This window comes from Sinocyclocheilus anshuiensis, unplaced genomic scaffold (assembly GCF_001515605.1).
Source record: "Sinocyclocheilus anshuiensis isolate Anshui unplaced genomic scaffold, SAMN03320099.WGS_v1.1 scaffold631, whole genome shotgun sequence".
Lineage (NCBI taxonomy): Eukaryota > Metazoa > Chordata > Actinopteri > Cypriniformes > Cyprinidae > Sinocyclocheilus > Sinocyclocheilus anshuiensis.
Window position 1 is genome coordinate 515225 of NW_015548268.1, and position 17341 is coordinate 532565.

Sequence of the window (17341 nt, forward strand, 5' to 3'; positions counted from 1 at the left end):
TTCAGCCATAGAGGCGGGGGCTGGGGCCGCGGCCTCGGAGGTTGTTCTGCCATGGCCTCCTGGACTGTGTGATCCGCCATGGCTCCGCGAGCTGCCTGCTCCACCATGGTGCCCCGAACGGGTATCGCTCTGGAGGCCCGCCGTCCCGTGTCTGTCCTGAGGGACCTCCAGAGCACACCCCCCCCCTCCCCGTTGGATGTTGTGTGGCGCGAGGATGCGCCTTCCGGGAGGGGGGAGTAATGTCAGACTCTGTTCCATGTCTCGTGTTGTTTTCCTCGCCCACGTGCTCCAGTTTGATTATTATGCCCATATTTGGTTTTTCCTGTTACAGTCCCTGTTTAGTTAATTTGTTCCCAGGTGTGTCCCATTAGTTTCTGTGTATTTAAAGTGTGTTCTGCCCCTCGTTTCCCGTCCGCTGTTATATGTCATTTTGTTTGCTCAGTGTTTCCTACGTTGCCTGTGTTCCCAGCTTTTGGGTTAATAAAGACTGTTTATTGAAGAATTCCTCGTCTCCTCATTGCTGTGCTCCTGCGGTATCGTAACACGTTTTTTTATGTGTATGTCTGTATTGTTTGTTTTTTTTTTGTTTTTTTGTTCAGTTTTAGTTCATCAAAATCTAAAATTAAAATGAGAAATGTTGCTGATTTTTTAATGTATTTAATTTAATTACTAAATTATTAAAATTATTTATTTATTTATTAATTATTTAATTTAGTTTTTATTTTCATTTTAGTTTACTATAATAACCCTGTTGCCAATATAATGCTACTAAGCACCACACTGCTGTTATAAAATACAATGTTAAGTGTAGAGAATAATACTGAGATAAAATATGCATGTGATGCACACTTTAATTTCTCAATAGCTCAAAAAATCATTTAGTTTGCATATGTGACAATAAAAATCATCAAAATAAAATTTAAAAAAGTTAATCATTAATCACTCAGACATAATTAGAAATCATTTCAAATAGACATTAAAGTTTACAAAAATAAGTAAAACAAGATTAGATACTATATCGAAGATGGAAATTATCTATAAAACAAAAGTCAGAACAAACATATTATCAATACATCGCTGCCTTACAAACACCATAAAAACAAAACATTTCAAATAGACATTAAAGTTTACAAAAATAAGTAAAACAAGATTAGATACTATATCGAAGATGGAAATGATCTATAAAACAAAAGTCAGAACAAACACATTATCAATACATCGCTGCCTTACAAACACCATAAAAACAAAACAAAAGGAAGCTGAAGAGACAATGAAAAGAGAGTGTATGAATCAGGTTTGTTCGCACTCATGACCCGGCCAAAGAAACACACATTTAGGGCACTACCACACACCTCAAGATTTTAGTTTTAAACTGGCACTGTCCTTCTCTTAAAAACTCAAAATCAGTTTTTAATTTCTTGAATGCTTAGTCCTCCTTCATGCCTGCTGTTGTTTTTGGCTCCTGTAAGCCGTGAGGTATTGGCTTCCATTAACATGTGTGCGCACTCAGAAAGAAAAGCCATTACATTCATCTGACTCTAAATCATAAAAAAAAAAAGATAAGGAATAAGTTGTTGTTGTTTTATTTTGTATTTATCAAGGATGCATTTAATTGTTTAAAAGTGACAGTAAAGAAATTTAGAATGTTACAAAAGATTTCTGTTTCAAATAAATGCTGTTCTTTTCAACTGTCTCTTTTGCCACAGGATAAAAAATAAATAAATAAATAAATAAAAATAAAAAGTCAACTTTTAATCTCACAATTCAGACTTTTTCTTTGCAATTCTGATTCATAAACACATAATTGTGAGATATAAACTTGCAATTGCAAGAAAAAGGTTACTATAGCTAACTAAAATAAACCATATAAAAAACTTTAAATAGAACTGTGAGATAAAAAGTTGCAATTAACTTTTTTTTATTATTCCGTGGCAGAAACAAGCTTTCATAGAAACACTTATTTTAAATTGTAATAGCATGTCAAAATATTACTGTTTTTACTGTATTTTTGATCAAATAAATGCAGACTAAACCATTTTACCAACCTCAAACCTCTGAACATATATAAAAATGCATTAGTGAATATAGAAATGTAGAGTGAACACAAACCTTTAAATTACCAATGTAGGAAAAAAGCCAAATATATTTAACTTACAGATTCTCGTTACTTAAAAGTCAAAGTTGTAATTTCTGGCACCGAATGTGATTGTTTTCAAACAGGTTTCTCCCCTTGTCTTCTATTGGCTGGAGAAACGAGAGCCCTTTCTATCATGATTTTACACTTGCAAAGACCCAAGAAAGACCAGCACCGGTCCAGATCTCCTGTTTCAGAACTCTTCTCTCATGTCTGGCTCCTTCTCTCTTCATAATAAGTTTATCTCCATCTTGAAGGCAGATGTTGTGGCTTATGCGCTTGGAGAAAGTGGCTCTGGTTGTGTGCATGAGACATGAGGGCCCAGTTACAGTCTGGGGTTCTGCATGAGCGTTAGTGTCGGGGAAGCATGATCCAGGCATGCGTCTGACCTCACGGCTCCTCCATCCAGCTTCAGAACAGGCTTAAGCAATCGCACGTAACTTCATGTGCCAACTCTGTGATTTATACAAATCAAACTAGACCTGAGAATGTGTGTATCCTCACACAAACTTTCAACCATGCATACACACATTTTTACTGGTTTCACATTTTAGTGGCTTAAGTGAATAATGGCGTTTGTGAGCAGAGAACATTTTAGTCCTCAAAACAGTTGCAACTAGAGTTATTATAGTTAACTAAAACCATAAAAAAATATTGAAATAAACAAACTAAAATAAAATATATATATTTTTTAATATTACAATTATTTATTTTAGCTAGTTGATAGTTCTTTTTTTTTTTCAAATAAATGCTGTTCTTTTCAACTTTCTATTTTGCCATGGGATGAAAATAAATAAATAAAAAGGTAATTGCAACTTTTTATCAGACTTTTTCCTTGCAATTCTGAGTTTATATCTTTCAATTCTGAGGGGGAAAAAACAGGAATTCTGAGTCACAAACACATAATTGTGAGAGATAACTAAACTAAAACCATATAAAACTATAAATAAAAACTAAATAAACAGACAGAAATAAATAAAAATAAAAATAAAAACATTAAACGTTCAACTTTCAGCTAATTGCCAAGGCAACATTTGTCATTTTTTAATTAGTTTAACTTGATACTAAAATAAATAAAACTAAAATGTATAAAAACTATTTGGACATATTAAAAAAGAATAATAAAAAGAATAAAAATGACCAAAAATAAAAACGAATTCAAAATATTAATAAAAACTGTAATAGAATCTTAAAGTTACAAAAAATAAAATAAAAACACTGCAACCAAAACCTCCAGCATTTTCATTCAGCCCATTTGCTGTTTTTTAAGCATTGCTCTGAACAGAGAAATCATACACATTTTCCTGCCAAACACTCGTGCTGGTGTGAGGTTGTGCTTCATTGTAGCTTTCTATAGAGCACGTGCATGTTTGATTGGTTCATTATTTTTAACTGGTTAAACCGATTAGGGTTGTTTTCAACCAATAACTCGAGTTAAGCTCATTCATTTAGTTAGAATTTTGTGCGTCAGCTAATAAAACCGGTTTCCTCTACCACCTGACCTCAACCAGTTTCATCTATTAGTTTAAGAATCTGTAGTGGAGAGCTAGATCTAGTTAGGACTCACAGTTGAAGTTGGGCTTGATGTTGTCTCCTGCTAACAGACTGTTGATTGTGATTTGGTAGATGATGTGCAGCAGCAGGAACGTCATACTGGTGAAGCACAGGGATTTCAGCAAGCGCCCCGTGTGCCCTGCAGAAAGAAAAGAATTAATACAAACTTTAAATTACATTAGCAAACAATGTGCATATAATCTGCAACATATCCATGCCTAAAATAAAGCCTGAAGTATTACTTCGGCTTTTACTTGTGCACTAGGGTATGCGTAAGTGGGCAACGGAAATGTCATGATCAGCATAGTAAGCATGTATTGTATGCGCCTTGATTTTTCTTGCACTAATTAGTTGGTCCACTAGTTGGCAGCACTGGTTGTATCACTGAAAAAGAAACGTAAAAGACGAAACAACAACAAACTCCTGAAGACAACAACAACAATAGACGCTGGTTGATGATAGCTAGTGCAAGAGGATTAGATAAATGCAAATCTAGTTTTAACAAGTACAAAGACATTTTTTATCGGTCATAACTTCTGGAGAGAAACGCTGCAGACACTGGACAAGGATGAAACTTAATAGAAATATAGCATTCCACACGTGCTCACCAGTGGATCCTCTGCAGTGAATGGGTGCCGTCAGAATGAACATGGAGAAGAAAAAAGCTGTGTGTTTGTAAGAAACAGATCCATCATTAAGACGTTTTTAAACCATTTCTTCTGGTCAAAATACCAGTTAATTATCCATAATAATGCTTCCTCTAGTAAACAACACTTAATCTGTGTCATGAGATGACTTTTTCACTGAAGAAAGCAGTATTACGGACAGTTGAATATTTTAAGTGGAAGCAACAGTTTGAAGTTAAAACTTCTTATTTAAACAAACATTAAGCTTTTTACTTCCTGAGATGCTTGATCTGTTCTCTCCTGATTCACACCAGAACACTTTTTCACTGGAGGAAATCCAAAAAGTTATTATGGATTATGGACTCGTGTTTTAGTTAAAAATGTCTTAATGCTGGATTAGTTTCAGCTTTTGTCTTCTCCAGATGTTAACTGATGGACTGGAGTGCTGTGGATTACTTGTGGATTATTGTGATGTTTTTATCAGCTGTTTGGACTCTCATTCTGACGGCACCCATTCACTGCAGAGCATCCATTGCTGAGACACTGATGCAATGCTGCATTTCTCCAAATCTGATGAAGAAACAAACTCATCTACATCTCGGATGACCTGAGGATGAGTAGATTTTTGCAAATTTTCATCTATTTTCAACTATTGCTTTGAGTCGTAACATCCAATCCTGTGGATTTAACTGTTACAGAGGATAAAGACCTCAATGACTTGTAATATTCCAGATTCTTATGCTTTTAGTCCAGCTGTAGGGAATTCAAGCACTCCACGTGTCAGGGTGAAAGTTCATCTAGTTGAACCTGTCTTTCTGCTCTTAATAGAAAAGAGCTGCAGTAATCCACTGCTATTAGCGGAAATTCACCCTTGTATTACAGCTCTCTCTGTTTCTCTCTCACTCTGGGCATTCATTTAGCGCTGATATTTTTGGCAGTGTTTGGGCTGTTTATCATTTAGGATCACGGGGCTCAGTGTGAGTTCAGAAAAATCTAAACGAAACAATGCTGTGAGTAATGCCCGTTACAGGCCATAAAGGGGTCAAAAAGAGTTTTGATTTATGTATTTAAACATGTTTTATGATGAAGAGAAGAAGGACTTGGGGTGGATGGATGTTGGTGTGCTATCAAAGGAAGCTGGGAATAACACAGATAGCATCAAACATGAATTTTAGAATATTAAAAAACGCCCACAACCCATCCGGCCCGAATGAGGAAATTACATCATACTGTATGCAAACCAATAAGTGCTTAATTTAATTGTCAATTTGGGATAGATCATATCACATATTTAAGGGAATAAAAATGGTCAAGAATCTGTAAGAAATCAGGATGAAATTTCACTCTACTTAAGGTTTGCATGGATAAAAAATGCCAAGAAATGTATTTGTAGTTCATTTGAAGGCATTGGAACAAACGTCCGCTGTAAACGGTGGTCAAGGAAATGGCTGAGGTAGAAAATAAGGTCTGAAACCTTGCAGATAATAGTATGCATACTATCAGTGAGTCTAAACCCTTAGCAAAAAGTAGTATACTTCAAGTTTATTTTATTAAGTATACTTAAGTAAAGTTCAAGTATATATTTAAGCATCAAAACATCAAAAGAAAGAACAGGGTATCTGCTTGTAAAAAAAAACCATTTTATTCTCGTGTCATGCATTCCTTTTTTAAACACTTGAATGTGGGTAAGTGAATTTTCATAAATGAAAAATAAATTAATAAACAGCATTTTGAACAAAAAGCTGAAAAAAGACTATGAATTGGATTCCGAATGATAATCAAAACGTAGATGGAGTCGATCAACACCCCAAAGCTTGACATTAGATTACATGTGGAAGCATCTGTTGTTTCAGTTTCTTCTTCACTTGTGTTTTTTTTGGAAATTTTGTACAGAAGTTGTGTACTAGTGCCCCCTACCGTATAGCAATGAAAACACGGATTCTAGGAGCAAAAGCATAGCTCAAATATAATTAGACTTTTTTTAAGTATAATTCAAATATACTTAAATGGCATTTTAAGTATATTTCTGAGAAGTACATAGAGCCCATTTCTGAGAAGTACATAAAAAGTAGACTAAAGGTATACTTTCCTATTTTTAGTTTAAAAGAAGTATACTAAAAGCACACTTGAATAAACGTATTTTTCGTAAGGGAAGTCACACACAAACGTGGGCCTGGGTAAGCGCACAAGTCTCCTTTGAGTAAACGCAGACCTCATTAATTCGCTACAGCACATTTACAGTCATATTCAAAATATCAGAGGTAATGAGAGCGGATCGTTTGGTTCCCTGTGGATTTCGATGAAATATTACGTATCAGTCCTCAGACACGGGCTGTTTCCGTAGCACACCGTAACTCAATTTCTTAAAACATTAGGAAGCAGAACCAAGGATAAAAGCTTCCTCATTATGGAATTAGCAAACTTTTAGAAAGGATTAGAAAAAAATTACTGTGTTGGACATTTTTTTGTCTAACTATCCGCTAGTTTTGTGGCATTTATCCATGAGTGTTGATGCAATCTACTGTATATGCTAGTGTCCTAAAAGTTAACAAAATAAACCTTACACTAGCGTTCAAAATTTGGGGTCAATAATATATTTTTACTACTTTTATGCTTTTATTCATCAAGGATGTGTTAAATTGATAAAAAGTGGCAGTGAAGACATTTATAATGTTATAAAAGATTGCTATTTCAAATAAATGCTGTTCTTTTGAACTTTCTATTCATCTGTGAATCCTGAAAAATAAAATGCATCATGGTTTCCACAAAAAAATATTGTGCAGCACAACACTGTTTAACATAGTTTTCAACATTGATAATAATCAGAAATGTTTCTTGAGCAGCAAATCAGCATATTAGAATGATTTCTGAAGATCATGTGACACTGAAGACTGGAGTAATGATGCTGAAAATACAGATTATTTGTAATAATATTACAGAAATATTACAGTATTTTTGATCAAACAAATGCAGCCTTGGTGAGCAGAAGTGACTTAAAACATTAAAACTCACAATGCTAGTGCACACTTCAAATATTCAATTCTTCCCTTCAAGGAAAATTACCCAGATAACATAATCTCATATTTTTATATATGTAACTGTGATGTAAACAAAAGGCTATTGACTATTCATGTCAATACAGGAAAACAACTGTGTTGAGTTTTAAAAGTAATAATAAAATGACTGAAATTTCATATCTGTAACAATCACGTTTCAGCTTGCCCATATTAAATACAATGCAGAAAGCAGACTAATGTTTTCAAAAGCATTCATTTTTGGAGCACTTGTCTCCATCAATGTATTAACACCTACCGATAACAATTTCTAAACCACCTGAAGAATCAGAAATCACTGCCAAGCGAGTCTGCCAAGATTTTACGATCTTTACAATGCATTACTGTTATGAAAATGTTTTACAGGTCTGCTCATGCCACACAGTTTTACTGTGAGCTCAGGCGATTAGCCTAATAAGAAAACATTCTATTCAACAGCAGCAAATCAGCTAAGTGCGGAGAGTGATGAAAAACACATTAGTCAATAATTCGGTGGATGGAATATGTGCCGATGGAGAGCGCGGATCAGTCGCACCATGTACTGAAGCCATTATGAGGTGCAGCAGGAATTTGAGTAAAAGCCGAAGTGAGTTTGAGCCCCTCCGCGGCAGAAAGGAGAAACCGGCACAGGAAGCGCAAATATGGACCAGATGTGTTTGTTATTTAGTGGCGGAGCGGAGGACTGAAGGCTGCTCTGTTGGCACGTTCGGCCGCGGTTTCTCATTATTCTGTTCCCCATTGCATCCGTTTCAGGCGACTGAACGAGTCGGGGTGTGTAATGGTGAAAATGTGTGCATCTTCATTGTTTGAAAGCTCCAAAATACGGGCCGGACCTGTAGGCTTATTCAATATTGCCAAATTGAAAGCTGGAGATGGTTTGAACCGTCAAAAATCCCCTTGGCTCCTCTGGACAGAGATATTGGTGTTGGCTTCTTTTTGTAAAGGTGAATTAGTAAGGATTATAAAGCAACTATCTGTCGATATCACCATTGATCGTTTGACCACAATGCACAGACAATGCAGCAGCACTGACGACAGCAGAACCTCAGTCAATACTATCAGATCTCCAAAAGCTTTTAGGGACTTAAATGGAAAATTAGAGATTCACAATTGACAGCAATGAGCAGGACAGAGTCAAATTTAATCACGCAAGCTATAAAATGTTACTCTTATGGGAATGTCTCTCCTCTCATAATTGATTTGAATCAATTCATTCTTACACTACAATTACTTTAAAGGGGTCATACTCATATGATGCGATTTCAATTTTTCCTTTCTCTTTGGAGTGTTACAAGCTCTTGGTGCATAAAGAAATTAAGGGGAGCCGAGCTCTCCCTAGCTCCCCCGTAGTTCGCACCCTGCACTATCGTTCAAAAGCTTGGGGTTGGTAAGAATTCGTAGTGTTTTTGAAAAAAATTTTAAAAAGTCTCTTATGCTTTGATCAAAAATACTGTAAATAAAAATTATGAAATATTATTACAATTTAAAATAACCGTTTTCTATCTGAATCTCTGTTAAACTGTAATGTGTTTCTGTGATGCGCAGCTGTATTTTCAGCATCATTACTCCAGTCTTCAGTGTCACATGATCTTCAGAAATCATTCTAATATGCTGATTTGCTGCTCAACAAACATTTCTGATTATTATCAATGTTGAACACAGTCGTGCTGCACAATATTTTTGTGGAAACCGTGATACATTTTATTTTTCAGGATTCAAAGATGAATAGAAAGTTCAAAAGAACAGCATTCATGTGAGACACAAATCTTTTGTAACATTATAAATGTCTTTACTGTCACTTTTCATCAATTTAATGCATCCTTGATGAACAAAATATTTATTTTATTTAACCTAAATATAAGGTAAATATTTAAGCTAAATTTAAAATGAGACAAAACAGTTCTAAGATAATAATTATAAAACAGATCATTCTGACTTTTAATTATTATATAATGTGTAATGTATAAGGTATTGATGTGGCAAATGCAATCAATCTACAGTTAGGTTGGTGAACTTTATTAATTGGTGATAAAAAAGGGACAAAAGTAAGTAAGTAAATAAATAAATATATATTTTTTTATATTTATATTATAAAAATATATAAATTTATAAATAAATTCTAATCTCAGCATTTTCTGTGCTTTTACTCATGGCGTGAATCACTGAATTAAAACATGCTGCTTTAGTTTACACTTTCAACTTTTTAAAACCAAAATGCTTGAATGGTTGTTTATTGTTCCCAGATACTTTGGTCAGTATTTCGCTCAGCATCTGGTTTCTGAGTTTACGTGTCAAGAAAGTGAATCATCACAAGCTCTGATTCATTTATAAAAACCCCAGCAAATCTCTGTAGCACAGGAACAGTCTCGTCTGACCTTTTCTTACTGGCACAGTTTATTACAGACTTACAGATCGCGACCCATATTAGATCAGAACGCTGCTATATAAATGACTTCACTACATATACAAAAAAGATTAAAAAGAAAGGCAAAAAGAAGAAAATGAAGCTGTGTGGATGTGAAATAGAGTCAGTAGTGTGAGAGTCATTAATTGGACTGCATGTCTAATTCACCAACATTTAGATATATTGCAGTGTCAGTGCTTTAAGGTTATTTATACTCCGTTCTGATGCCACAAACTTATCAAACTCTGTTTTACAACAATGTAATACAGCTTCAGTCTGTGATATATTACCCACGATACACCTAAAGTAGCTGATGTCCTCCGTTTCAGTCACTCATTCATGGTCCTTGCTTTATTTCACAGTGATCTGGTCTTGCATTTTGATTACAGATGTTTTAGCCAGCTTTTAACAATCTAGCAGTGTAACATAACTGGGATTTGCAGTCAGATCTCAATTAACGAAGGTGTTCACAGAGCCAAAAATCCTGATATCATTGACTCACTCAAACCTGGATAACTCGCTTTCTTTTGAAGAACACAAAAAGAGATGTTTTGAAGAATGTTAATGCTGCTCTCTTCAACATAGTGATCACGTGCTGTCAAGATCCATAAAAGCACAATAAAAGTACCAAAAAGTATTACTCATACAATATATTAAGCCTTCTGAAGTCACACAATAGCTTTATATGACAAACAGACTAACGTGCAAGTCATCATTTATTAAATAATTCAACTGAAATCTCATTTGCGCTTCCATATATTTGAATTAATGGTTCTTACATTTGAACATGCAGAAGCACTGATGGGTTTTGAGAGCTTTATGAATATGTGGGTGAGTAAATGAAGACAGGATTTGTATTTCTGAATGAATTATCGCTTTTAAACTCCTGGAGGAACACTTGAGAGTAGAGATATACGGTGGATGCTTCACATTCTTAAGCTTCCAGAGGCCTTTTCTTATTTTTGTTTACATTTCCCTGAACTCATTGTGCTTAACCTGTTTTGTTTTATATAATGCATACTCAAAAGTTTGTTCAGTAAGATTTTTTTAAAGAAATTATTAGCTTTATTCAGCAAAAATGCATTAAATTGATTAAAAGTGACAGTAAAGAGATTCATGAAAAAGAATTTCAAATAAATTCTGTTCTTCTGAGCTTTCTATTCATCTGTGAATCCTGAAAAACAAAATGTATAAAAGTTTCCACTGAAATATTGTGCAGCACAACTGTTTTCAACATTGATAATAATCAGAAATGTTTGTTGAGCAGCAAATCAGCATATTAGAATGATTTCTGAAGATCATGTGACACTGAAGACTGGAGTAATGATGCTGAAAATACTGCTTTGATCACAGAAATAAATTAAATTTTAATGGATATTCACATAGATAACAGCTGTTTTAAATTGTAATAATATTTTAAATTTTTTTACAGTATTTTTGATCAAATAAATGCAGCCTCGGTGAGCAGAAGAGACTTCTTTCAGAAACATTAAAATGTCTCATGGCCCCAAACTTTTGAATAATATTGAATAAAACAAAAATATGAAACCAGTCAGATTGCAGGGTAGATCAAAATTGATGAACTACTTCGAACAGCAAGATTTCCTCGGCATTGACTGTGTTCCAAAAATAAATAAATAAATGAATAAATGAAGACGACTGCCTGCGAGGGCCTGTGAATGATGGCTGGCGCCGCTTCCTGAGGAAGTGAGGTGAGATCAGCTCTCCACTGACTTCTGTTTCCTCAGGAAACCCTCCTCAAGAGGACACATCGTCTCTTTGTCCTAGCTTATATTTCTCTTTCTCCTGGGATCAGTGTTCTCATTACTTCAGTGTTTCTCCAACAAAAACTTAAAGGGATAGTTCACCTAAAAATGTGCTCACCCTCATCTCATACACTAACTTGAATCACTTACTTTCTTCAGTGGGACACAGAGAAGATTTCACGTGCTATATATCTCACATTTCTATGCAAGCTTGATTCCAACACAGGATTTAAAAATAAATGCAACTTTTTATCTTACGATTCTGACTTTTTTTTTTCTTCTAGAATTCTGAGGAAAAAATTCGTTTTTATTCCATGGTGGAGATAAAAAAATTAAAAAATTAAAAAAAACGAATTCAGAGACAAAAACTCAGAATTCTGACTTTTTTCGTGCAGTTTTGAGTTTCCATTATTATTATTATTATTATTATTATTTTATTCCATGGTGAAAATAAAATAAAATAATAATAATAATAAAACCTTTCAATTCTGACTATTTTTTTCAGAATTCTGAGTTTGAGTTGTTGTTTTTTTTTGTTTTTTTTCCTCAGAATAGGCAAAATATAAACTCAGAATTCTGACTTTTTTGTCTCGTATTAGTTTATATATTCAGTTTTTTTTTTACCCACTACAAAATAAAAAATAAAAAGAGGTAATTGTGACTTTTTATCACAATTCTGACTTTTCATCACAATTCTGACTTTTCATCACAATTCTGACTTTTCTCACAATTCTGACTTTTTTCTAAGAACTGTGGCTTTATCTCTCAATTCTCACAAAGTCAGAATTGTGAGATGAAGAGTCACAGCTACTTTTTTTATTTTATATCCTGTGGAGGAAACAGGCTTCCATACGTTTCACAGACACCAGTATGACTTGATTATAATGCATAGTGGAGTTGCACACAATTTGTGAGCTGCAATAAAACGTCTGTGCTAAAGAAACTCTCACATATTTTCAAATCCAGCTCGGGCTTCATGTGTGCCCTGCTAATCTTCAGCTGAGATCTACCCAAATGCATATCATCACCTAACAACAATCCTGGCTGGAGACAGGTAAAGGCCTGTAATTAATAGCAGCATCTGGCTGTAATGACGCAGAGGCCGGCTGAGGTTTGACTCACGGCTCACGCTGAGGCCTAAACTAAACAAACCGCCTCACTGTCAGCCCAACAAAGACTACAGTACACCATTAATCTGAAGCTCAGCAGCCATTCGCCTTAAAGACATCAGAGCAAATGACTTCTGAAGGACGTCTCAGACTACTAAAGCTCTGGGGTTATGAGCGGAGAACTGAACTTCGCTGAGGACCTGAGGATGCGTAGATTTTCAGCAAATATTAATTTTTGTGTAAACAATTCCTTTAAGTGAACACCTCAACCCAAAAGAAAGTAGGATTTTGGTCCAAAGCAACAACTAAACCCAGTGATTCAAAGTTCTGGTGTTGTTGTTCTGGCGAGACTCTTTTATCAAGCAGTGAAACATCCTTCCAGAGGAAGTTTATATTGCTCAGAGGTCACGCTTTCATAGTTCAGGAGACCTAAAGACCTACGAAAGAATCGTTGCCTTTCCTGTTTTGACATATTTCTGGACAGAACATTTAGCCAAGGCCTTTTAGCTTTTTTTGTAAATAACTAATAGACTTCAGTTCAAAATCAGATGCTTTCACTCAAAACAACTTTCAGTGTAGAGTGCAATAACCAGTTCATCCAAATTAGGCAGCAACATGAGAAACTGCCTAAATGAATCAAAGAATCCTGAAAAATCAAATACATCACAGTTTCCACAAAAATATTGTGCAGCACGACTGTTTTCAACATTGATAATAATGAGTAAGAGGAAGATGAGGTAGACGAAGGACAGCCAGTTGTACCGGAACAAACATGCTGCGAAATAAAGAAGAATAGGAGAAAATGATGAGCGTGTTTGTCTTCTGTCTCCAGACTGTGATAACAGCACATAAATCAGACGCTTGTTCTAGTACAATCTGTAATTAGAGAGAAGCTCTTCATACACTAAAGGACTGTGATACGGTACATGCAGAGTGTGTCTAAACACCCGCAGGGCTCTGGGTGTGTGAGTGAATATGAATACTGTAATACAGAGCTGCTGCTTTCTACATTCCAGCAGATTGAGCAGAGGATCGCCTCGCTGTCACCGCCTGTGCCAAAACTCACACAGATCAGGTTCAGATCATCTCAATGCAATTTCAGTCAGGCACTTATCGCAGTCACCCGTCAATCAATTATCTCTACAAACAGACCTGCAGGACCTTCACATGCCATTTTACCACTTGAGTTAAATGAAATTAACTGTCTGCTTCAAGTAAGTGAAATAAAGGAATGTAACATAACAAAACAAAACAAAATAATAAAATAAAATAAAATTAAATTAAATTAAATTTAAATACAATAAATTAAAATAAAATAAAATAAAATAAAATAATTTAAAAAAATAAAAATTCAACACTAAATGTATAAATAAATAATAAATAAAAATAAATAAATATATAATATACTGACTATAATACTATAATAATATCATGAGCTATACAAACCCAACATGATTTTTCTTATATACCGATAAAATCTCTTAAAATCTCTGATAATTTATAATAATTATACACTGAAAGAAAGCAAGTCAGAAATGTTTGCATCTGCCGAACAAGACGAGGCTCTTCTTTGCCAGAATGCTGACTGACGTCTCGTGCCAAAGCCTTTCTGTTACTGAGGCTCAGGTTATGGCTAAGTGAGAAGATTCAGCATCACAATGCTGGGAAATGTTCAGTCATTTGCTGAAAGAGCCAAACATATGCTTGTTTTATTAATCTTGTGGAGCTGCCCTGATAGAAACACTAAATTAGTCTTAATTAAATAAAACGCATCGCTTTCATTAGTGTCACTGAGGCCATTTATGCGCCAGTAAACCCTACGACTGCGGCCACAAGAGCGCATACAGGAGCGCTGGACTCACTTCTCTTGGTCTGATGAGACTGTTATGTGTCTGCATCATTTCTTTGGTCTCTTTGAAGACGTGTGCGCTGTGAACCATTGAGTTCCTCCAAACCATCAGCCTCGTTTTCCCTGACAAATTGTGCAGCGCTAATGCAGAAAGAGCTAAGGAAGGACAATTTGCTTTGGTTTGTCTCATTTGAAGCCACATCCTGGCTTTTCCAAGTACTTAAATGCATAATTACACTGTAAAATGGACACCTTAAAATAAAGTGAATCCGGGACTTCTTTTAACAACATGAAAATAAATCTTATTGACCCCAAACAGTAGTGTAAATTTATGATATTTGGGGGAAAATTCCTAATCATGAAACACACACACACACATATATATGCTGAAAACAGAACCTTACAGGAACACGTCTACATGCACAAATAACTGCATCTGTCTCACGCATATCCCTTAAAAAACACACCATGTACCTGTTTGCAGAAACGAGAGCCAGCAGTTTTGGCTGAGGCTGGTTTTGCTGTTTTTAAAGCTGGACTGTCGGTGGCTATGCTAACATCCTCGCGATGTGTTTTATGTGGTCGAGGGTGGGGGATTTTCAGCACAAATACTGAGTCAGTTTTAGATTTCAAGACTGCGTCCAAATAAGCGGCCACTGCCGTATTGTTTGATGCTGGGGATTCTGAATCTGATTATTTAGCAAGTCTCAGTTTGTGGTATTAGCGGGATTAGCTGTCCATTAACACTTCCCAGACAGCAACTTCATACCGAGGCGCGGGACCCTTAATCTTCCGGGTCTCTGGGACACACTGAGTGTTTAGAGTCAAACCCATGGGCTGCCGGCCATCACAAATACACGGCCCCCAGATGAAGTGAGGTTTTTTTTCCTTGCCGCTCATTAGCCGTGTATACAGTGCGCAGGCTTGAGCATGAGCGCCGCAGTTGTATGAAATGTGAGGTTAGGTGTATTTTGGGCGCTCGTTTGCACAGACCATCGCCTCTCTGACGGGCCTGAGCTTAAGCAGCGTTAGCACCTCACAGGAGCATTCTGGGATTGAACAATGCTACGAATAGGACTGCTGTTCCAAAACAGCGGCTGAGATTATAATTGTTTCAGACAGATGTTTAAACTTTGCTGTTGAGTGTTTTTAAAAGAGTTTTTTTTTGTATGCATTGATCAGTATTAGTGCAACATTTGTATTAGGATCATATCTGCAACAGCCGTTATGATATTTTCTAAACCGCGCAATAAATGAAAGAACAAATGGAAACAATGGTGACAAAATGCAATAATGGAGAAAAGCCAAATAATAGGCTACTGACTGTTTTGTGAATGATATTATCAGTCTAGATCACACCAGCATTAGTGTTTCAAACTACTGAGAGATGTAGAAAATAAAACATACACGGGCAAGACAAGACACAGAAAAGACAAGCATCGTAAGTATACAAAATTTTAAAACCTCAGAAAGTACACGCATATTAAAATAAGCTTATTGTTAGTTTTGCCTATTTTTCACATTTGTCAGCTGCAAAAAAGTCATACAACTAAATGGCCACAAGAGCGCATACAGGAGCGCTGGACTCACTTCTCTTGGTCTGATGAGACTGTTATGTTTCTGTATCATTTCTTTGGTCTCTTTGAAGACGTGTGCGCTGTGAACCATTGAGTTCCTCCAAACCATCAGCCTCGTTTTCCCTGACAAATTGTGCAGCGCTAATGCAGAAAGAGCTAAGGAAGGACAATTTGCTTTGGTTTGTCTCATTTGAAGCCACATCCTGGCTTTTCCAAAACTGGAAATTAAACATGTTTTAACTGTACAGGGCAACCTCTTGTCTTTTCCCTCGTGGACTAAACCTGACCGCAAGAAAAACACCATCTCCAGCAACAGAAGCCAAAGGGATTCGACGCTTCTTTGAGGGTGAACGATCATTTCAAGATTCCATGAAAGTAGCATTTAATTTAATGCTTTTCAACAACTACAGATGACTGGATGAACCTAATGAAAAATCACACCAAAAATCAATTATATACTGAGAGATGTAGAAAATAAAACATACACAGGCAAGACAAGACACAGAAAAGACAAGCATCGTAAGTATACAAAATTTTAAAACCTCAGAAAGTACACGCATATTAAAATAAGCTTATTGTTAGTTTTGCCTATTTTTCACATTTGTCAGCTGCAAAAAAGTCATACAACTAAATAAAAAAAAAATATTATGCAAAAACTATATATAACTAAATAATACTGACTGTAATATAAATAATAATACTGAGTATATATATACAAAACTGATAAACTAATTTAATTAATAAATCAATAAATCAAAAAAGCATCAGACATACTAAAAGCTCAGAAAAAAGGTTAGAATCAGAAAAAGCTTCACGTAAATTAAAGAAAGATTACTGTTAGTTTTGCCCTTTGTTTCAAATTTGTCCACTGCAAAAAATAAATAAATAAATACAAAACAATCTAAATATTAAATGTTTAAAATTAAATATAAATTAATAATTACACATTTTAATGATATGTTAAAATTAAATATTATGCAAAAACAATATAATATTGTTTTGATTTGCTATGAAAAATTTTGGTTTGAAAAAAAAAAGGTACTTTAGGAGCATTAGGTTAAAACAATGACATGTATGATGTACTATATTGTACATTAGGGCTGCAACAAATGATTATTTTGATAATCGATTAATCTAACCGATTATTAGAATGATTAATCGACTAATCATCAATTATTTCACTGATTAATAATTAGACTTTGATTGATTATTCAGCTTTTGCAGTTATATTCTAACAAATAAATAAAGATAAGCACTTCAGCTTTTGAA

At 35.1% G+C, this 17341-nt stretch overlaps 1 protein-coding gene across 1 annotated transcript in view; it reads right to left on the reverse strand.

The window, feature by feature from the left end:
• LOC107655677 (piezo-type mechanosensitive ion channel component 2-like) overlaps positions 1–7918 on the reverse strand; it is a 96362-nt gene extending 88444 nt beyond the window's left edge. The window contains exons 1-2 of the mRNA XM_016443247.1: positions 7903–7918; positions 3702–3827 (exon numbers count right to left, since the gene is read on the reverse strand). Coding sequence (XP_016298733.1) covers positions 3702–3827; positions 7903–7918 — 142 coding nt within the window. The remainder of the gene's footprint in view (positions 1–3701; positions 3828–7902) is intronic.
• Positions 7919–17341: the final 9423 nt, after the last annotated feature.